The sequence below is a fragment of the Myodes glareolus genome, chromosome 6 (assembly GCF_982192425.1).
Source record: "Myodes glareolus chromosome 6, mMyoGla1.1, whole genome shotgun sequence".
Lineage (NCBI taxonomy): Eukaryota > Metazoa > Chordata > Mammalia > Rodentia > Cricetidae > Myodes > Myodes glareolus.
Window position 1 is genome coordinate 28,630,236 of NC_142031.1, and position 23,135 is coordinate 28,653,370.

Here is a 23,135-nt window from a genome sequence, read left to right on the forward strand (position 1 = left end):
AACTCCCAGAGATCCACCTGCTTCTGACTCCCTTGGCCAAGAGCTGCGACTAAAGGTGAGTGCCACTATGTCGGGCAGAGAATCTGCATTTTTAAGTTCCTTCCTACCTGACCCCAGGAACTAGGGCTGCTTCCTCGGGGATACTGGTATCTCTGTCTCCACCCCCAGGAACTGAGGCTGCTCCCCCAGGGCACTGGTCTCTGTCTCCATCTTGAGGCTGTTGATGTGGGTGATGGGGATGACCGTGGCAGCCACATACCAGGGGAGCCCCGTGAAGGAGCACAGGGCCATGAGGATGCCCACCTGTATGTAACACTACGACACTAGTACAGGGGCTGCACTTCCGGGACAACCATCCTAAAGGACCACTTTGGACAGATCTCAGGTGGCCTAGTTTGTTGATGGCCACAGTCCGGGGATCTGAAAGCCTCCCACACAGCGGGAGGCTTCCTCTGGCTTGGAGAGCAGATTCCAGCCTTCCCCACTCTGAAGGTCCACAGGCTCACGTTACTGCACATGTCTGCACCCACCTCTTGAGCGACCACCTCTGGAAGGAACACACACAGGGTCTCTAGGCTGAGAGAGGAAAGTCTGAAGAGCACAAAGGAGAAGCCTGCAAGCAGGAGGCAGGCAGAGTGACTGCCCAGGGCAGGGGGCAAACCTTGATGACGTTAGGCACGTGCAGCTTGGGGGTTTGCAGGCCAAAACAGGCATCGATTCCACAAAACAGCAAAATGGAGAAAACAATGGAAAAGTCAGCCACCAGGGTCCGGACCTGCAGAGAGGAAAGGAGGGAGTGAGCGCGGCTCCTGGCTTGCTGGAAGACTCAGCTCTTGGCAGCAATGAAGAGCAAGGTTAATGGTTGTGTTCAGAAGTCGGCAGGCCTAGGCTTACACTTGGATCAGCAACCTTGGGGATATCCACCATCTATCTCTCTAGGCCTCAGTTTCCTCTCCTGCACAATGGAGATAATATGGCACCACCTTGGAGGCACAAGTGAAAGGTAGCAGTAGAGAGAACTTGGGAGGCTTTGGCCAGAGTGGCAACCCCTGCTGAGGTCACACTCTGATAAAAAAAAAAAAACAAAAAAAAACTGAGCTTCGCCTCCCAGCATGTGGGTGAGTTGAACTCAGAAGGAAATCCTAGCTCCTCCAACTATGCTGGCAGATTGTTGTACCCCCACCTGGGCTGAGAGGGAGCCCCTCCATTCCATGGAGGACCCTTGACTACTCTCAGATCTGTCTGCTAAGAGTCTCCAGTCTCTTGCTGTTTTCAGAACGCCATTCCTCATCGTGGACCCGCTCTTTGTCCTTTTGGAACCAGTGCCCCCCCCCCCCTTGTTGTCTTTTATGTCTCTTTAGAGAAGTGGTTGCCGTCAGGATGGAGCGATAATAGGGGTGCATCCATACCTGTGTTCTAAAAGCACGTGTGGAAAGGAACCCGCAGGGACACGTCACAGCTCAGCATAGCATGCTCACACTGTTAAACCACCTCCCACCTGCCCGAGTGCCCCTGAAGGAGGGCAAGGTTGACATCGGTCAAAACTGACATTTCAGGTGTCTATGGGAGAGAGCCAGGGATGCTAAAGAGACACACAGACATCCAGATCTCAGAGCTGTGACTGAGCGCCTGAGCAGAGGGACGACTGACGGCCCCCTCCGCGCCTCTCTGCACCGCCACTGGCTGGAGCTGAGCTCTGACATTCTGTTTATGGAAACTGCTTGAAGGGCAGAGGTAGACACAGCACACTGACTTTTAACCGCACCCAACCCTTTCTGGCTTGTTATTAAAGCAGCAGGAAACTGGTTAAAATTCGCATAACACAGAGGGGGGAACATATCTCCACCCCACTCACCTGTCCTCACCTGGTCCTACCTTCCACATATACCCACACTGGTTTGGGTTCTGGAAGTCTCTTCCATGACAATCGACACACAGCTTCATACTTTAAAACAATTGTTCGTTTATTTTTACTACTGTCTGCCTGGGCGAACAATGCAGGGTGGGGCGCACAGGCCACAGTGTTCATGTGGAGGTCAGAGAGCAAGATTGAGAATTCAGTGGTTTCTTTATATGGGTTCTGGGATTGGGACCAGTGTGCTGAGCCATCTAACCAACCTTCATGGTTTGAATTACTAATTAAAAGACCCTACTTCCCATATTGGGTCACCTTGCCCGGCCTTAATATATGCGGAGGTGTTTAGTTTTTTTGTTTTTTTGTTTGTTTGTTTTTTGTTTTGTTTTGTTTTTTTAAACTCATTCATGGGGAAGAATTGCAGTCCCCGATCCCCATCACGAATGAGGTTCAATGGGTTACTCGCGCCTGCCGGAGGAGGGTAAGCACATGCTGAGCCAGGCAATGTAGCGCGTGCAGCCCCAGACATCTAAGGGCACCACAGACCTGTTATTGCTCAATCTCGGGTGGCTGAATGCCACTCGTCCCTCTAAGAAGTGAGGTGTTTAGTCTTACTGCAACTTGATAGGCCATGTTTTGTTGATCTCCATAGGAGATATCCTGAACAGAAAGGGAGGAGGAGTGGATTGGGGACTGGGAACAGAGGGAGGATGCGGCAAGGGACTGGAAGGAGGGGAAGGAGGGTAAACTCTGGCCGGGATGTAAAATATATAATTTTTTTTTTAAAAAAGCACCACCTATAGGAGGGGGTTTAAACTGATTTATGTTGTCCTTCCTGCTCATTCCAAACCCTAGGGAGTTAGTTTAAAATTCCTTCTATGAACTGCCTCTGCTGTTTGTATTACAGCACTGCCTCCATTTGTGCCAGGGCCTTTAATCCATCGTCACAGTAGGTGGGCTTTGCTGTCCTGCCCTGCCCACCAAGTGTCTCCTGCTCTGTCCCCTTCTGCTTGTGACACCTGCACTCTGATCTCTGTAGTCGAGTGGATCCTTTCTGTGAAAAGAATTTCTAATTTTAAATTGTGTGTGTGTGTGTTTGTGTGTGCACATAAGTGCAGTGCTCATAGAGGCCAGGCAGTTGTGAACGCCTGATTTATGTATTAAGAACTAAACTCAGGGCTTCTGTAAGAGTAATAGATGATCTTAACTGCTGAGCCATCTCTGAATATATGTATTTTTTCATTTTTATTTATTACATTTTTTAAAAAAAAATACCAATCCAATTTTCCACTCCCTCCCGTCCTCCCATTCCCTCTACACACCCTCTCACCCCACCCGCCTCTAATCTTAAGAGAGAGTAAGGCACAGTGCTTTGTGAAAGGTCCAAGGCCCTCCCTACGACATCTAGGCTGAGTATGTATTTTTAAGACAGGGTCTCTCTACGTAACGCTGGCTGTCCTGGAACTCGCTATGTAGACCAGGCTGTCCTGAAACTCACAGAGGTCCACCTGCCTCCTGAGTGCTGGGATGAAAGGTGTGTGCCGCCACACCTTGCTCCATTTTGAGTCTAATAGCTTAAATATATAAGATTGGTGACAGCACAATCGAGAGGCACGGCTTCTTTCCTTATAATCGCAGCATCCAGATCAAAGAATTACTAAGCGAAACAATATGAACGTGGCCATTTTGTCAAATACAGATAATTTCACATGGTCTAACCTAATACAAAGATGGACATAATACCAAACAATGTACTTTCTTTGGTCTTAAGAAATAAAAAGTTTTGGGTGGAGGTGATGTACACCTTTAGTTCCAACACTTGAGAGGCAGAGGCACCATAATCTCCAAGTTAGTGACCAGCCTGGTCTACAGAATGAGTTCCAGGACATCCAGGGTTAAACAAAGAAATTCTGTCTTGAAAAACAAAAACTAAAAAAATTAAATAGGAATAAAAATTTTTCTGGGTGTGGTGGCCAGCCTGGTCTACATAGTAAGTTCTAGGACAGTCAGGGCTGTAGAGAGAGAGACCAGTCTCAGGAAAGAAAGAGAGAGGGGTGGGCAGGCATGAAAGGAGGAAGAGAGGGAGGGAGGGAAAGAGAGAGAATCCTATATTTTGTTGGTATCTTTCGCCCTCGGTGGCATTTTGCTCTCTACAGAAAACTACCGGCAATTTTATCCCATTCAATAAAATATAGTTTTGTTTGGTGCAGTTAAAATTTTCACATAAATGGTAACATATTATTGGTAATCTTCTGACACTTTCTCTCTTTTTTAAAGACTTACTTATTTTTATTATGTATGCCTGCACGCCAGATAGATCTCACTAAGATGGCTGTGAGCCACCATGTGGTTGCTGGAAATTGAACCCAGGACCTCTGAAAGAGCAGCCAGTGCTCTTAACCTCTGAGCCATCTCTCCAGCCCCCTGACACTCCCTTTATTTTCTCAACATTATTCTTGTGACATTTTCCCTGGTAGAAAGAGATAGCTATGTATATTAATTGTAACAATGGTTCCAAGATTTTTTCCTGTTTATTTATTTTAAAATTATTTTTATGTGTATAGGTGTTTTGTCTGTGTGTATACGAGTGTACTTCATGTGTGCCTGGTACCCAAGGAAGCCAGAAGAGAATGTTAAATTCCCTGGAACTGAAGTTACCAACAGCTGTGAGCCACCACGTGGGTGCTGAGAACCAAGCCCAGGTCCTCTAAAGAATATCGGTGCCCATAACTATTGAGTCCTTTCTCCAGGCTCTCTGTTTATTTATCTATTGTATTGTAAATTGATTCAGATTAGTCAGCATGGCCCTCCTGCTTTGGAAAGCTGATGCAGGAGAATTGTCATGAGTCTGAGACCAGTGGGACTATAGGCTAACTGAGACCCTGTTTAAAATTAAAAATCAACAACACTGATTACTTTCATTTTTCCCTCCTAGAATCAGTGCTCTTGTGACAAGTGCCACGTGTGAGACTTCCCTGGAGTGCACACCAGGTGTGGAAGTGACGGCCCGAGGACAATGTCATCTTCAGCTCTGTCCTGGGGGCTGTAGCATTCTCCGTCCTACATGGCCTGCGCTCCCGAACAGCGCTTTTCATCTGCAGACCCTGGTATTCAACTCCACTCTCACCGACCTTGTGAGTACCAACCAGGTCAGTCTTGTTTTTCTCCAGGAGGCAACAACCCCCCCCCCTTTTTTTTTAAGACAGGGTTTCTCTGTAGCTTTGGAGCCTGTCCTGGAATTAGCTCTTGTAGACCAGGCTGGTCTCGAACTCAAAGAAATCCACCTGCCTCTGCCTCCCAAGTGCTGGGATTAAAGGCGTGTGTTACCACCACCCGGTCACTTTGAAAAAAAAGAGTTGGGGAGCTGGAGAGATGGCTCAGCGATTAAGAGCATTGCCTGCTCTTCCAAAGGTCCTGAGTTCAATTCCCGGCAACCACATGGTGGCTCACAACCATCTGTAATGAGGTCTGGTGCTCTCTTCTGGCCTGCAGGCATGCACACAAACAGAATATTGTATACATAATAAATAAATTAATTAATTTTAAAAAAGTGTGTGTGTGTGCATATGTGTGTGTACAAACCACAGCTTGTGTGTGTGGAGGTCACAGGACAGTTTGTGGGAGATGGTTCTCTCCTTCTACTATGTGGGTCCCAGAGATAAAACTTAGGTCACCAGTATTGGTGGAAAGCACCTTTACCTGCTAAGCCATTTCGCTGGTTCCTAGATTTGGTGAAATTTGGGATGACACTAAACTTCAGCAAGAAATGCAATGGCAATGAAAATGTTACTGAAAAAAGGCAAAGAAGAACTTGGTCTATAAGATGATACTTACCATAAAGTGTAGAACTGAGGACTGTGGTACTGTCATCTAAATAAGCCAGTGAAATGGAATAAAAAAAACACACCAGAAGAGACACTGGTATGCAGGAACACATGAGACATGGCGAAGGATGCTTTGCAAAACAGTACAGAAAACAATGGTCTTTAAAGGCAAAAACAAAAACTGGGACAATGAGCCATTTATACAAAACACAAAGCGTCACTATCTCCCATTGTACATCAGGATCGCTTACGATAGATTGCAGAGCAAACACGAAAGGCAAACCAGGCTTTAAGAGATGACACGGGGGCTTCTGCTAGTAGTTTCTGAAAGGGAGATTTGGCTGTTTGATTACAGTAAAACTGAGGAATTCTACCCATCAGCAGCTACCATTAGACAAGTCAGAGAGTGGGAGAGGCTGGGAGAAGAAGGCTCAGCAGTTAAGAGCACTGGCCACTCTTGCTTAGGTTTGGTTCCCAGAACCTACACAGTGGCTCACAACAATCTGTAACTCCAGTTTTATCAGATTTGATGCCCCTTATCTAGTTTCTTTGGACTCTGCATGCATGCGGTGAACATACATACACCCAGACAAAACATTCGCACACATAAATAAAACAAATGAGTCTTAAAAGCAACAAGGAAATTTAAAACGGGCCTAACACGAAGGCTCAGTAGGTGACCTTGAGGACCCGAGTTCTAGTCCCAGGACCCACTTGGTGGGAGGGAAGGAGTGACCCCTACAGATTGTCCTCTGACCTTCATACATGAACCATGGTATGCACACACACAAGTAAAAAAAAAGTAATAGCAAATTTTTAAAAGACTCAAAAGGCCAGTTAATAGAATGGGAACAGGTCTTTGCAACACATACATCACAAGAAAGAGAATACACATCATATAGAAACCAAACTAACAGAAAACATGACAGATTGAAACAGAATATTTCCAAGAACAAAGCCAACTTGGCTATATGGCCCATAAACATATGATAGGGTGTTTTGTTGTTGTTGTTTTACTTTTCGGTCACCAGGGGAAGAAAAGATTTAGAAACACAAGGAGTTTAGAAGCAAAAGGCCAAGAGGAAAGTTGGAAAATGCCAGGTGCTTGATGTAGATGGGCTTTCTGTTATGTGTTATTTTCATTGGTTAATAAAGAGACTGCCTTGGCCCTTTGATAGGACATAAAATTAGGTAGGCGGGGTAACCAGAGCAGAATGTTGGGAAGAGGGCAATGAGGCAGATGCCATGGAGTCAGCCACCAGGTCAGACATGCTGAATCTTTTCCGGTAAGCCACCACCTCGTGGTGCTACACAGATTATTAGAAATGGGTTAATCAAGATGTGAGAGTTAGCCAGTAACTAACTCTCTAGAGATAATGGGACAGGCAGTGCTTAAATGAATACAATTTGTGTGTTTTTATTTCCGGGGCTAAGCTAGCTGTGCAGGAGCCGGGTGGGATGAAAAGCAGGCCCGCCCGCAGCTCCCTCACTACATAGTTAGCCAGCCCTCACTACAGGTGCTGTCACGGGAACCTAGACCGTTCTGCCTCCAAAGTCTTGTTTGCTGTTGTTTGATTTTCAATACTGGAGATTAAATCAAGGGCCTCATCTGGGCATGGTGGCGCATGCCTTTCGTCCTAGCACTTGAGAGACAAAGGCAGGTGGATCTTGTGAGTTCAAGACCAGCCTGATCTACAAAGTAAGTTCCAGGACAGACAGGGCTGTTACACAGAGAAACCCTGTCTCATCTCGAAAAATACCAAAAGAAATCAATCAATCAATCAATCAATCAATCAATCATCTAGGGCCTCCTGCATGATAGATAAGCACTCTGACCCATATTCCTAGCCCTCTTTTTAAAACTTTAGTCTTATTCTTAAACATTTATTTCTGTTATTTCTTATGTGTGTGTGTGTGTGTGTAACTGAATGGTATTATGTGTTGGGGCCTCTGGTGGCAAGGAGAGGGCCTCCTGTCCCCTGGAGCTGGAGTTACAGACAGTTGTAATCACACAATGTGTGTGCTGGGATCTAAACTCAGGTCCGCTAGGAGAGCAGCAAACATTCTTAACTATGGAGCCATCTTTTTAGCCCTTCATTTTCTTTTGAGATAGGATGTATGTTTCCCAGGCTGGCTTTGAATTTATGATCCTCCTGCCTCAGGCTCTATGGAGCTGTGATTACAGACTTGGGCCACTGGACTGGGCAAAGTTTGTGCTCTTAATTTGTATAAATCCCTCAAGTCAGCGCCTCCTTGGTGTCCATCCTTCCAGATAGAGCCCCCTGGAAAGACTGCGTGGGGGTGTGCCTTTAAAAAAAAGTGTGTGTGTGTGCACACGCACGCACACACACACATGCACAAGTGCCATTGGCTCCGCTGTAGAGGTCAGAGAAGGATGTGTGGGAGCAGATTCTCTCCTTTCACTGTGTGGGTCTTGGGGATATAACTCAGGCTGTCAGTGGTAGTGAACCCCTGTACCTGTGGAGCTGTCTCACTGAGCTGAGCCTCCATTAAGAACACCTGGACGGAAGTTCTGCCTACCTGCAGAGGATACTTACCTTGGTAGGAAAGTAGCGGCTGAATTTGAATTTCTTCAGAGTCAAGGTCATGGAGTAAGTCCCGAAGAAAAGGATGAAGGACAAGAGGGCCAGGTCTGGGATGAACCGGCAGGAGTTCCCGAGCAGGCGCCCACCATAGCTCAGACACTCTTTCTTGCTCAGCAGGGACCAGTCCAGCGCTGTGAGGTTAAGGGGGGTGTACTTGGAGAGCAAGCACAGGAGAAAATGGGTCAGGATCCTTCTTTAGGCAGTGTGTCCTCTCTGTGGCCCCGGGTAATCTGAATACCTACCAAACCTTTGAGGGTCCCTAGCCCTCCTCTCCTGTCCATGATGATGCGCTTAGTAGCAGAATGGTGTCCCTGGGGCAGGCTGCTCAAAGGACGACAAGCGAGCAGTTCCCAGGGAGGGTTAGGGACTGTTTCTTCAGTGTGTTCTGAGCTATGTGGTTTTGACAGCAGGAGGAAGGTGTTTTCTCCTTCCTCCCACAGGTCTGTCTCCCATTCCAGGCCAAGAGCCATGGTGCTAGTGGTGCTGCCTTCCTGGAGACAGTATCTCTTCTTTTCTCTGTGTATATCCTCATTGCTTCCTTCTTGGGTCATTTCAACCACTTCCTTCCTTGGTGTCCCAGATGCTAAAATTCAGAGACTGTGAAATAGTGAATAAGTGTTATATATATGAATATTTATATACACATATATATATGTGAATCTATATATTCACTATTTCTCAGTCTCTGAATTTTAGCACATGTATATGTATGTATATATGTGTGTATACACATATATACACGTGTATGCTTTGAAACTGTGAGTTTCACATAAGTGGATTTAAGCAGTTGCAAATAAAAATATTAATTGCATCTGTCTTAAGCGTGCATTCACTCTCCCTCCGTTCTTGACCCACTGCCTCACGCCCCCGCAGCCTTGACTTCCTTGCAGCGATGGACTGTAGCCAGGAACTGGGAGCTGAATAAACCCCTTCTCCCTTAAAGCCGCTTTCTTTGGCCAGGTGTTCTATCACGCTGAGCGGAAGGGCAACTGGGGTCGGGAGTTACTCCAAGCTGTTGTAAGAGGCCTCACACACCTTTCCGCACACTCTTAGAAACCTGGGCCCGCTCTGCTGAGTCGCTAAGGAGTGAAAAAGCAATGCAAAGACACAGACCAAACCATACCCGCTGGTCCATTTGAGGCCAGCTCCCAGCACCTAACCCATAGGCACTGGAGAGTAAGCACTGCCTGGGTCTGCCCTCCTCGAGGTCTTAGACTTGAAGTTTTTGGCTATGTAGTCAACTGAGACGGATATAGACTGAGCCATTGGCTGCCCGTGCAGGGGAATGCAAGCATCCTTGGGGACACTCAAGCATCCAAAGCTGCCCCAAGGCCTACATGCTACCCTTTACCTGGATTATAATTCTGTATCCTTCTATCTACTTAGGCTGGGAGAGGCCTGAAAGCCACCACTTAAACCATTGTCTGGGAAGGCAGACCCACAGGAGACCCTGGAGACTAACAGGAGCCAAGGACAGGTCAAGTTCATGGGGTGGGGGGTAATAAACTTCTGGGTCTGAGAGTGCACCGTTGGATGGGAACTGGGGGTTCCCTGGGAGAAACTAACTACAACCTGTGTGTGTATATAGTCACATTTACCGCCTCTGGGCACGCACACATTGTATTTCTGCATAGAGATGTTGTATGCGGAGGATGCCTTAGAGCAGGGTGCTTACAGTTATGAACTTAAAAGCATTCATGGAGACCAGGTGCTCCTGGGCTTGACACCCCAACTCCTTCCTGACTCCCCACCATAAACAAAAGCCCACGAGCAGTCTGCCCTGATAAGAAAGGGCTTACCAGAGACGTGTTGGTGTTTGGTGCCAGCAGGGCTGAGGCATTGACCGTGGTTGTATTCACTGGAGAAGACACAGAGGACGGGTCAGGGTCAGCGAGTCTTAGACATAGCCTGCAGTCTCCACCAGCTCCCTCTGATCTCAGACTTCACGTCCCCTCTGCTCCCATAAGGGAGGGAGTTGGACAGGCCGCTGTGCCAGTGCAGAACAGCGCATCCTGAGGACCAACAGCCACTTCTAACACTCATCTGAGCAATCTGGTGCTGAGACAGGCTAATGAAGAGTGCGTCTTGTGGGGCCCTGCGGGCGCTGGACACAACTGTGTGCTGCCAGACTTTAAAAAACATTTCAAAGAGCTAGTTCCGTGTCATGCACTACGCCAAACCCTGGGAATGCACTCATTTCTTCCCCAAATCTCCGTGATGTATCCCCATGTTATAGATGAGGCAGCTGAGGCCATGACATTAACTTATCTATTACCTAAGACTTCGGAGCTCATGCTTGGTGCTATGATCCCACCCCAGGCCACTGGGAGAGAAACTATAAGGCTTTCTTTCCACCCAGTTTCCTCCATCTATGGACACTTCTCTTCTCTCCCACCCACTGTCTATGCGCTCTAAGACCAGCTGGACTTGCCAGGGTGTGCCTGATGTCACCTTCTCTAATCTGCCCCTTCAGTGCAAGGCAAGGAAAGTAAACCTGGATCTAGGCCCAGAAGGAGACCAGAAGCTCAAAAGGGCTGCTGGCTGCCAGCTCTTCACTCTGCATCCCTTGCTAAGCACTCCCTTCCCTGACTGAGTCCTTAAGTGTAAGTGGTATCTAACACTCTCTTCAGGTCTGGGAGGGAAGCTGGGGGAGCCATTCACAGCCTTATTTCCCGCTCTCCCTCTCCTATGTCTGGCTTCCCTGACTCATCACCTACAGCGCCAGGCTCCCCAGGTGATGTGGTCACTTATCACAAAGGCTGGCTTTGGAAGACCACTGCTTGCCCACTCTCTGGACTACATGGGTGGAGGGGAGCCTGGCTTCTCCCCTTCCTCCTCCAAGCAGTTCCTCAGTGGCGGGTATGGGGGAAGTGTTGTAGAATACTTGTTTGTTCCTGCTGGCTGGCTACCACCCAGCAATAAGACCCTGATCCTGAGGCCTCACCCAGCCTCTAGCAAGCTGTCCACGGGGCTGGATATGATCACAGAAGTCGGTTGCTTCTCGGCCAGCCGGATCAGTGTTGACCCTAGACAGAACAGTGCCAAGGGCATCGTGTCCTAAAAATCATCCTGAAGAAAGCCTCCTCATGGGAAATCAGGTAATCTATTGCCTCTCCTCACAAGGAAAGACGATGCCCAGTTAACACTATGGACAGAGAAACCAGGCAAGGAGCCCCTGTAGGGACTATTCCTCCTGCTGCTTGAGGGCCCCAGCACCCAGAGTCTTCAGGCCAGACATCTCGATGTCTTCTACTTGGGCTTGTCAATTCTTTTCTAGCAAGAAGTGAAACCCTACAGGAGATGTAAGAGCTATAGTGTGGAAAATTCCAGAAAGGTCCAAGTATCAGATATTGTACAATTCTAGTGTACACAGAGTGGTACTCACTTAAAGTTGAGAGCGGCCAAGTCAGCATTTGCAGCATCCGTAAACAGAATACAAATCAGTTACCATGGGAAAAAAATGAAATAGAAAAAGATAGTGTCCCAAGCAAGCTTGTGTGAGAAAGAGTGTGAGAGAACGGTGGTGTGCCATCGTGAGACTGGCTGTGTAGCTAGGCTGGGAGTACAGAGCAGTTAGTCAGTAGTGGCACACGAACTGGGAACAAAACCCCACCAGTTCCCCACTGCCTTCGTCTGCTAATGTCCAGACTTTTGCCATCTCTTTTCTCCTAATGAACGTGACCTGGTACTGACCTGGCTCATTTATTCTCTGTGGAGAAATCTTGTGGGATTAGTAGTTAATCACAGCAAAGATTTTTCAGACTTGGGGAGGGAGCAACAGAAGCCCTTGGATGGCTTGTCTGTACATAGCCAGCTGGGCTCTGTCCCAGAGTTTTCTAGGCTCAGGTTTGGCGTTGGAGTCTACGGTTCTGTATTTCTGGTAAGTTCCTAGTTGGTGCTGATGCTGCCAGGCTTGGGACCAAGCACTCAGAACCATGAAGACGACTCAAGATAATCAGGTATCCAGGCGAGAATGATGGGAAGTATTCAGAAACAGGCAAGCTTTATGATGCCCTTTGATGCCTACTGACTATGTTCCCCCAGCCCCTGTTCACAGGTCACCCCTAGGTAAACAGATGGTTCACTGAGTAGCTAAAGCTCCTCTCAGGACCCCAGGATTTGGACCATTTCTAAAAAGAGACAAAGATGAATGTTTCTAGAAGGCAGGGTTAGACCCAGTGAGTGGACTGGATCTGAAAAGCGCGCACAGTAAAATCAAGCTTGGTCCCTGAGGCAAGATCCCCACTGTTCTCGTCCCCCACCCCCATCCTGCAGAATCAATAGGGCCTGTGGTAGGACCTCTTTAGGAATCTAGACAAGGACCCGGAGAAAGGGTAAATCTCACCTCTCACTGTTTAAAAGAACAACTGAAAGCTAGAGCTAGAAAAGAGAAAGAAAAGAGAAAAAAAAGCTAGACTTCTTTCCAAAAATCAGCACGATAAGTGGAGGTGTGATACTACCCCTAGCAGGAAGAGCATCTTAGAAAGACACAGGCTGTAGTAGGACCCCATACTTGCAATGCAGAATATCAGCTGATGAGATCAATTTTTTTTTTTTTTAAGACAGGATCTCAGTACATAGTCTTGGCTGGTGTGGAAATTCCTATGCAGACCAGGCTGGTCTTGAACTCACCAAAATCTACTTCCTTCTGATTCTCAAGTTCTGGGATTAGAACTGTATGATAATACACCTGGCATGGTCAATTCTTTTGATTATTATCATTATTGTTGTTGTCATTTAGCTAAGAGATTGAGCAATCTAATATCTACTGATTTTCCTACTTATTTGAAAACCTTGCAGGTATCTCTGATAAGCACTGATTACTCTTTACAGTCAGGGTAACTGAGGTTCAATGTGGCTTGGGTGGCCTCTGGGCCTCAGTTTGCTTTCCGCCAGGCCAGTATAGTGGTGCCTGGGTAGATCTTGCACCCTATCCTGCATTCCCTTGGGCCCTCTAGGTTCATCCCGCTAGCCGCTCTTAGGGGCATGGTTCTGACTGTGACGGAGATCCTACTCTGAAGAGGCCTTCACTTTGCAGCTGATGATTTCTTTGGTCAGAAAGCAGCAACACATGAACGGCACTGAGACTTTATTATTAGGTCGGCCAGTTGTTTGCTCCAGTCCACTCGGTGCTGGGGTCCTTTAAATACCGTTGGCACATGCATGCCAGACAGTAGGGGGTTGGTAGCTCTCACGAGCTCTTCCCACTGCAAATTCTTCCCTCAACTCAGCAGCAGCTGGCTTCCTGGATCTTCTCCTCAATTCTCATTCCACATCCTGTGGTCCCAGAGGGTAGATGAGGTCCTTCATGACAATCCCCTCAACCCTCAACTGCCTAGGAGGCTGACTGAGGCCAGTTTCCCCAGTTCTTCCGACAGCATGACTCCACCCTGACTGTAGTAGGGATGTTTGTCCCCTGGGTTGGTCTCGCTTTATAAAGTTTGTAACCACATTGGCCGTGGTATGTTGAGGCAAGTTACCATGTGTTAATGGCACTGGGAGGGATCATCAGATCCCTTGGGCTACCCCAACTTGGGCAGTATTACTGACAGGAATCACCTCCACACCTGCCCCTATTTGGTAAACCATGCCTTACTCTTTCACGAAGTACCCTGCAGCTTCCTGATTATAACCCTGGTTGCTTTGACTACAGCCATGTGTTGGCTATCATCCCCTCAAATTCTTTCCAAAAATTAGGCTCAAGACTCTGCAATTAGCATTGTAAATTTTAAAGCTAGTCTGGGTACCACAACCAAGGCCAGCCTGGGTTACATAGGCAGACCCTGTTTCAATAAACAAAGGCCCAACATTTGCTCCTTCGGGACAGTGAGCACCTGGCTTACAGTCCCTCCAGACGAGCTCCCCTCCTGCACCGAGAGCTGCTGTGGAAGGGGTGGGGAGTAGTGCGCGTCGGGGATTACCTGTGTCAGGAGCGACACACTCGCATCTGTAGGTGGTGATGGAGTCAGGCTTGAAGTCCGTGTTAATGGGATAGTAGCTGAAGGCACCAATCATCTTTTTGATGGCGTCATAGATGAAGATGAAGCTGATGAGGGTGGAGAAGCCCTCTTCAGTGAAGCGGGTGATATACTTGATGATAAAGCTGGCATCTGTGGCCACCAGGATAAGGCACTGGATGGCTGAGTGCAGGCCAATCCAGAGGCGGAACTCCATGTAGTCCAGGCCATTGGCCCTGGATGGCAAAGGGAAGTGAGCGACCTCCTGGCTTTGGCTCCCCAGCCCCAACCAGAGTGGTCCATACCTCCTTTGTAGCACTGATGCCTGTCTAAGGACTGAGGAAGGATTGGACAGGGACAATTCCTGGGTTGGGCTGCCTGATCTCTCTCTCTCTCTCTCTCTCTCTCTCTCTCTCTCTCTCTCTGTGTGTGTGTGTGTGTGTGTGTGTTTATGTGTGTTGCATGTGCGTGTATTTGTGGGTTTGTGTGTATGTTGGTGCACATGTGTGGATAACTCCAGGTAGAGAGTAAAGGAAAAGGGTCTACTCAGCACCCCTGAAGCCGGGTTCTCATAACAAAGGAGATTTGTTCACCCCAGAGGGACAGAGGACAGGGAGTAAGAGACAAAGACAGGAGACAGAGGACAGGAGAGAAGGGGAAGGGAACAAGGGAGAGGGAGCAGGGATATTTGTCTCAGGGCAGGGTAGACAGACAGAGGACTGCCTCTGGCTAGAGAGGAGACAGACATGGCCCACAGGCAAATGGTGTTATATAAAGATAAAGGGGGAAACCCCGCATTCAGGTGAGGTGTTTAATTTTAATTGGGCATGTTAACTAGGTGAGCCAATGTGGGCTTCTGATTGCTGGGCTTCCATACTTTGATAGCTGGATCTTGGTAGTCAGCCTCAGGAGGACAAAGTGGTTAATAAGGGACTAGGCTTGGGTGGCTAGTCTCAGGTATGTAATCTACTGGATTTTACCAAGGTGGAGAGAATGGGAGAGAAGGGTAAGGCCTGCCAGAGCCGTGCTCACAGTGCTTGAGCTGGCCAGAGTCTGTCCCTTCAGGGAGTGCCAGGCAGCCACCCATCTCCACCCCCAAGCTTCAGGATTGTAAGCACGTGACACCAGATTTTATGTGTGGGTGACTTCTGGGGACTGAACTCAGGTCCTCATGCTTATGGGACAAGCACTTTACTGACTGAGCCACCTCCCCAGTCCTGGGGTGCCTGGGGTGGTCCTAGGACAAGACCTCTCTAAGTGTCAGGAAGCTGCTAAGACCTTGGTGCTTGGAGTAGGTTTTAAGCTGAATGGTCTGGAGCCACCTTAGGAAATGGTCCAGCCCAAATCTGTAAGGCACCTGTCCAAGACTCTGTTTCTACCACACTGACTTTCCAGTGAGCAGTGACGTGGCCTGGCTTGCTCCCTAAGTGCTAGTCGGCACTCAGATGCCTTCAAGGCAGCTTATAGGAATCAGAAGAAAACACCCAACAAGTACAGCTCAAGATGCCCCTCCTCACACGGCCCCTCCATCCTCCTATCCCTCAACTCCCCAACTCAGCCTGGACCTATGCTCCACCCTCGCCTTAGCTGACTGCCTCAAAGAGTAGGCATGGAGCCTACCATGTGGTACCTACTTGCTGAAGTCAAAGAGGAGCTTCTCGAAGATGAGAATGGGTCCCGTGCTGCTGAGGATGATGAGGGGCTGCCCCGAGAAGAGGCAGAACAAGGCACCAGCCATGGCAGTGCCCAGGAAGCTCTCCATTACTCCCTGTCACGTGAGAAAGCAGGAGGTTCAGAGAGGCAGAAGAGGCTGTGGTGTGGCAGTTTTCCGTGAAACTGAAACCTTCTATCGTGGAGGGAAACTCATCAGGATGCAGGAGTTTTACAGGGGGGGGGGGGTAAAACAACCCATTGTAAAGGGAGGTGAAGCTTTCCATCCTGCAGGGAAGCTCCTCAAGTTCAGAAAACAAACAACTCAATGGCTTCAGGAAGTCCCTGAATCTGAACAGACACATTAGCTAGTCCCGCACCATGCAGACATCAAGTATAAGGCCTGCTGAGTGATACTCTCACACTGAGCCGCCTGCAGGAGACTCAGGACAATCGAGCCACCCAGAAAAGACACTCTTCACCCTGTCGAGCTGCTGCAGGCTATGCAGTGTGCACTCCAGGTTTCCAGCTTTTGTGTGCTATCACCCTTGCTGGGGTTGGCTTTGGTGGTACGGCCTGATCTGAGCTATTTCTGTCCCTGCTACATATGGAGATCCCTGCAACCTTGGTGCGGGGAATACAAACTGAAACTCTTCATGGCCACCAGGTGGTAGTAAATCTGACTGATGTTTGCTGGTCTGAGTGCCTGCTCACCTGGTAATTGTCCGTGGCATCCCCCAGAAGCCCGCCGAAGGTGATGGCGTTGGTGATACAGCCCAGGTAGATGAACAGAACTGCGGAGATGGACTGGATGTGGAAGCCGTCATAGAAGTCACTTGGGAACCAGGGCAGCTTCCGCTTGACGTCCAGGCGTAGTCCCCCAAAGAACCTGCTTGAGACAGGCAGGAGACGGCTTTCCTCTACAGACACCAGGAGGGGCAGGAGTGACCCAAAGGCCCCATGGAGTCTGGGGTGAGGAGCAGGGGTGGATAGAGCTACAGTCTTTCTACCAGAGCACTGAGGACCAGACATGACTCTTGTCAGTCTGGAAGTTTGCAGTCAGCACCTCCATAATGGGGAGGCTGGAGCTGGACGCAAACTGTTCAAGAGAAGGACGTGCTGATGGGAATATCCCACCGTGACGGTCTTCCATATAATACATAAGGGCCAGTGTTAACTGCCAACTCCACAGACTCTAGAATCATTTGGGAGATGGGTCTCCGGGTATGCCTGTTGGGGATTGTTTTGACTTTGCCAACTGATCTGGAAGACTTGTCTTGACTGAGGGAGAGGCTACTCCCTGGCAGCAGATCTGGGACTGAATTAAACGGGAAAAGCAAGATGGGAACGAACATGTATTTACTGTTTTGCTGCCTGGCTGTGGCTGCAATGTGACCAGTTCTCTTAAGCTCGTGCGGCTTTGACTTCCCCAGCGTGATGGATGAGCTGCAACCTGAATTTCAAACCAGAACAAACCCTTCCTCCTTTACGTCGCTCTTGTCAGAGTGCTTTTCACAGTGAGGAACTAAGACACAGTCCACAACTCTATTCCCAAAGTCATTGTTCTAAGGCACAGAGCCTTGTCCTAAATCTCAGCCAACTGGGGCGACTCCAGAAGCAGTCAAAGACCAGAACAGTTTTCTTTTGTTCCCCTCAAAGAAGAGAAAAACGAAGCCTTCAAATAATACTAAGATTTTAAAACAAACTGTTACATATTGGATTGTACTTCTTTTAAAAAGATGCATTAAACCTTCAACCCCTGGTGCCTGTGACTACGATTTTATTTGGAAAGCCTTCGGATTGGGAATGTAGCTCGGTGGGTAGAGTGCTTGTCTCCTGTGCATGAAGCCCTGGATTGTAACCCAAACATGGTGGTGCCTGTGAGTTCAGCTCAGTAGAGGATGGCTTAGGGGCATCATCAGTTCTAGGTCATCCTCAGCTGTAGCAAGCTTGAGGCCAGCTTGGGTTACATGAGACTACAAAAAAAGGGGAGGGGTTGCTGATATAGTTAAGTTACAATGAAGCTGTGAAGAGTGGGCTCTGAGTCAGCTGTTAGAGAAACAGGGCAATACTACCCTAGCACACACCCGGGGTCTCGGAAAGTCATGTAACAACACAGACAAAAACTGGGGGATGCAACTGCCAAGCTAAGGACTGCCATAAGACTCTCGGCTGCCTTTAGAACCCCAAGGAGGCTCTACCCATAAGCCCAAAGGCAGTGATGCCCTGCTGGTATCTTTATTTAGAGGCCAGGGTTGAGACAGGGTCCCACATTACAACCCAGGCCTGGAATTTGCAGGTAGGGTCCTCCATGGCCCTGCTCCTCGCTGACATCTCCATTTCTACCTGTGTGAAAATGGACTTCAGTAGTTTTACATTAACTTATTTGTGGTACACTGTTTCCGACACGGGTACCAAAGGATGTCTAGAGAAGAGTTTGGGCTCCTTCTTTTTGGGCGGGGTCTTTCTGTTCCTCTCACCCCACACAACTCTTCTCAAGACCCAAGAGGGGCTTCGCTAGAGTTCGGGAAGACTGCAGTGGTCAGACCCCGTCCCTAGAAGGCGCTGCACACAGCAGCGGAAGGATCGCTAACAGGACCGGAGGAAGAGAGGGTTCAAGACTGCAGGCTCTCTGCCGGGCATGGAGCGGGCACCTTCCGGTCCAGATCAGCTCCTCCCCGATTTCATGCACAGCTGGCATCTCAGCCTCGTCTCCACTGCCCACTCCGCCGGCCCCGCTGCCTCCTGCCCCTCCGCCACCGCCACCTCCTCCAGCCGAGGCACCGCCTCCGCCCGCAGAGCCGTTCATCTGGCCCAGCTCTGCCAAAGAGAATACAGATTTCCTGAAAGAGAAAGTTGGGGATGGGGGAGAGCAGGGCTCTCAATGCTGGTAAGGGCCCAGCCCCTCAAGACTGTGCCCTTCCCCTCCAACAACAACAACAAAACTTTAATATCTTAAATAGCAGGGGACGTGAAGACGGAGGTGGGGAGATGGCTCAGTTATTAAAGCATTTGCCACCCAAACAAGAGGACAAGAACTGGGATTCCCAGAAGCCATGTGCAAATCAGGTGGACAAGGCAGCCACTTGTAATTCCAGCACAGAGGAACCCCAGAATGAACAAGACTTGCCAAATCTGCCAGCGCTGGGTTCACTGAGAGACTGCCTCAAGGCGTAAGGTGGAGAGCAATGAAGAAAAACTCCCAGGGCAACCTCAGGCTTCCACATAGACACCCACACATATTCAAGCATGAATAATGATTCAATAATACCCCTCCCCCTACACGGACTCCCACCCGGCTTTACAGTTGTTCACAAGTGGCCCTGCTGGCTTCTGATTTCTCACGAAGAGAATAAACCGCTGATGTGGAGCGCCCTCTGTTGTTCACATCCTTAGCACACACCTCTTGTCAGCTGAGGGAACTTTCTTGGGTGGCTCAATTCTGATGTTTGGATCCCATTCTCCAGGGGGAAGGACAATGACCTCATCTAGAAATTCATCAATTCCTGCAATGAGATCTTCTCGGTTCCGGGCTTTATAAGCCACGTCGCTGAAGAGCTGGTGAGGGATGAGGAAGGAGAAAGAGGGCTCAGCTCTCCCCTCCTTGGAGTGAGCACATTTCAACTATGTTTAAAGGTAGATAAGGACAAATGGCAGTAGGGGAAATAGAGGACAATAGGAAAGAACCAGTTTTTGGAATGGGCAGTCATCTCAGATCTGAAACCCAGGTTGCTGTAATATTTTAGAGGTAGGCAAGTATAGGGAATATGCTTTTCTTTCTTTCTTTCTTTCTTTCTTTCTTTCTTTCTTTCTTTCTTTCCTTTCTTCCTCCCTCTCTCTCTCTCTCCCTCCCTCCCTTTCTCTCTTTATGTATGTATGTATGTATGTATGTATGTATGTATGTATGTATGTATTTATTTATTTCAAGACAGGGTTTCTCTGTGTAGCCCTGGCTGTCCCGGAACTTTCACTGTAGACTGTAGCTCGCCTTGAACTCACAGAGATTCGCCTGACTCTGCCTCCCGAGTGCTGGGATTAAAAACATGCGCCACCACTGCCCAGCACACTTAGTATTAATAGTACATTCGGCAGTCTAGGACCTTTACTTGCATATACTACGCACACATACCCCTTTTCGCAATGCACCTAGCAGCTTATTAGCTACATAGGGTCCCCATGTGCCCTGAGTCGTACACACTCTCCACTCCGAACGATGGAATTGTCTCTTCCCCTTAACAGCCACTAAACACAGATGGAGTCTGTTCAGGGGTTCTCTCCTTGTGTGAGGGTAAGAAAGTAGGGAGATCCATCTGGCCTGAACTGGTTTTGTGTAATTAGTCAAACTGCCCTCCAAGAGAACTTTTAGGCAGACTCCTCTACTTACACCTATGCAAAGATGGGTGTGCATATAATCAAAATCAGACATGTTCTGGGAAGGGACATTCATGACAGGAAAATGATTGTGCAATTTAATCTGTCACTTAAAACATCCACCCAGACTACATCCCTCTTCTCTTGAATACCATACAAAGAAGGCCCCAACAATAACGGGGGTCCCTGAGTACCCTCATTCATGTGCCACTGTTACTCTTGACGGTGTGCCCGACCTGTCCTATTGCTTTGCTTTGAACTGAGTCTCCCTGCTGCATCTGCAAATCTTTGTGCAGCTTTATCTCAAGTCTTTGAGTAAGAGCCAATGAGTCTGGATGCACCTGGCCTAGACGCCGACCCTGGTAACACCTCTGCAGGATTTTTGTTGCGTTCTTTGACCTTGCATTTCTGTTTCTACAGAGCAAGCATATGAGAAAACCTCTCCAGAGCCAAGACTGTCCCACTAGGAGGGCCAGGTTACAGAGAGACAGGTTTGCTGGGTTTGTTGGTGTTTAAAGACCTCTAGCCTCCCGTCACTCTGGAGACAGAGCAGGACCTTAGGCTCATCTCCTGGGGTTGCCCTCGGGAGCTCGCACACCGAGCTTATGCTGCTGTCCCTCCATTCAGCTTCTCTGAGCCTTCATCACTTCCCTTGTCCAGAAGGCTAGCATCCCAAGGTCTTGCTGGTCTACCTGCTCACCCTTGGTTTTTTTGTCTGCAGTGTGTGTCTCAGTTTCCCCAGGCAGCTAATGCATGATTGATTTTATTTTTATCATTTATAATAATATAATAATAATTTCATTATTACAGATCTGTCCCTCTCACTGGATAGTGCTCCTTCATGAGAGGGTCTGGGTCTCTTCCCTGAGTCTCATGATCCTTAGGTCCCTGGTGCACAGCAGGGGCCAGCTGTGCTGGTGATGCTGGGGAGTAGGGGAGGCTGTGCCAGTTCCACAGCTATGAGCACTCAGTGCCTGCTTCATATTCTCACTTACATCATCCACCATGAGGGTTGCAATGGCTCGGCCAATCTCATTATAGGACTTTGCTCTCCCAGAAGGTCCTAGAAGAATGAACAGAAACCTGCAAAAAAAAAAAAAAAAAATGGAGGAGGAAGAACAAAGAGGGAAAAATAGAAACAAATGAAGAGAAGAATTATTTGGCCTTCAATGTCTCCATTATTAACTTTTTAACTTCCCTCTTTTGAATCTTTTAAAACTAATCATTATCATTATTATATTTAATTATGTGAACGTCTGTAGGGAGGTATGTGCACCCAAGTGCAGTGCCTGCTGAGGCCAGAAGGGGGCACTGAATCCCCTGAACTGGAGTTTTTGAACAGGTGATCTTTAGCCACTCAACATGGGTGCTGGGAACTGAACTCAGGTCCTCTGCAAGAGCAGCAGGTGCCATTAGCCATTGAGTCATCGCTCCACCTCCTTTTACTGGTTTGTTTGTTTGTTTGTTTGTTTGTTGAGTTTTTCAGACAGGGTCTCACATAACCCAGGCTCAAACTCTTTATGTAGTCAAGGATGACTTTGAACTCCTGATCCTCCTGCCTCTACCAAGTACTAGGATTATAGGCAAGTGCTGCCATACCTGGCTCTTCCTTTTGACATTTATTTAGTTAGCTAGTTATTGCGTGTGTACGTGTGTATGCATGCACACACACACATGCACATGCCATGGCACACACGCCACAGCAAACGTGGATGTATAGAAGACAATTTTCAGGACTTAGTTCTCTCCTTTCATCGTGTGATCTCCCAGGATTAAACTCAGATTGTCTGGCTTGGTGACAAATGCCTTTACCCACCAGCTCATCTCACCAGCTCACCTAATCAGATCACCAGCTTACCTGATCAGATCACCAGCTCACCAGATCAGATCACCATCTCACCAGCTCAGCTTACCAGCTAACCAGATCAGCTCACCAGCTCACCAGATCAGCTCACCAGATCAGCTCACCAGCTCACCAGATCAGATCACCAGCTCACCAGATCAGCTCACCAGCTAACCAGATCAGCTCACCAGCTCACCAGATCAGCTCACCAGCTAACCAGATCAGATCACCCGCTCACCAGATCAGCTCACTAGATCAGCTCACCAGATCAGCTCATCAGCTCACCAGATCAGCTCACCAGATCAGCTCACCAGCTCACCAGATCAGCTCACTAGCTCACCAGCTCAGCTCACCAGATCAGCTCACCAGCTCACCAGCTCAGTTCACCAGATCAGCACTTTCCTTTTACTACTTTATTTGCTGAAGAAACATTTGTGCTTCTGCCTCTCGTGGACATCTTTACATTTGCACTGCTGGCCGGAGCACTCAGCAACTTCCTTCCTGGCTACTGACTTCCCCAACCTCTTTCTCTTTTGTGAGGGTCTCACTGTTGCCCTGGCTGTTCTGGAACTCTCTATGTAAAACAGGCTGAGCCCAGACCCACAGAGCTGTCTGCTGAGTGCTGGGAATAAAGACACGTACTACCTTGCCTGATTCTATACTAATTTAAAAGGACATCCCTGCCTGCTGACGGCGTGGGGAGGGGCTCCCTGAAGACAGGTGTGGGGGCACTCTTCAGGGACTCACCTGGTGGGGACAGGTGTGGGGGCACTCTTCAGGGACTCACCTGGTGGGGACAGGTGTGGGGGCACTCTTCAGGGACTCACCTGGTGGGGACAGGTGTGGGGGCACTCTTCAGGGACTCACCTGGTGGGGACAGGTGTGGGGGCACTCTTCAGGGACTCACCTGGTGGGGACAGGTGTGGGGGCACTCTTCAGGGATTCACCTGGTGGGGACAGGTGTGTGGCACTGTTCAGTGACTCACCTGGTGGGGACAGGTGTGGGGGCACTCTTCAGGGACTCACCTG

At 48.6% G+C, this 23,135-nt stretch overlaps 1 protein-coding gene across 1 annotated transcript in view; it reads right to left on the bottom strand.

Annotated features, from left to right (window-relative positions):
- The window catches only part of Slc4a5 (solute carrier family 4 member 5), a 66,089-nt gene that overhangs the window by 19,276 nt on the left and 23,678 nt on the right, over positions 1 to 23,135 (bottom strand). Inside the window, exons 7-15 of the mRNA XM_087907545.1 lie at positions 21,259 to 21,346; positions 19,296 to 19,450; positions 18,547 to 18,735; positions 16,607 to 16,781; positions 15,877 to 16,010; positions 14,207 to 14,478; positions 10,085 to 10,143; positions 8,238 to 8,438; positions 662 to 775 (exon numbers count right to left, since the gene is read on the bottom strand). Of these exons, the coding sequence (XP_087763671.1) occupies positions 662 to 775; positions 8,238 to 8,438; positions 10,085 to 10,143; positions 14,207 to 14,478; positions 15,877 to 16,010; positions 16,607 to 16,781; positions 18,547 to 18,735; positions 19,296 to 19,450; positions 21,259 to 21,346 (1,387 nt within the window). The remainder of the gene's footprint in view (positions 1 to 661; positions 776 to 8,237; positions 8,439 to 10,084; positions 10,144 to 14,206; positions 14,479 to 15,876; positions 16,011 to 16,606; positions 16,782 to 18,546; positions 18,736 to 19,295; positions 19,451 to 21,258; positions 21,347 to 23,135) is intronic.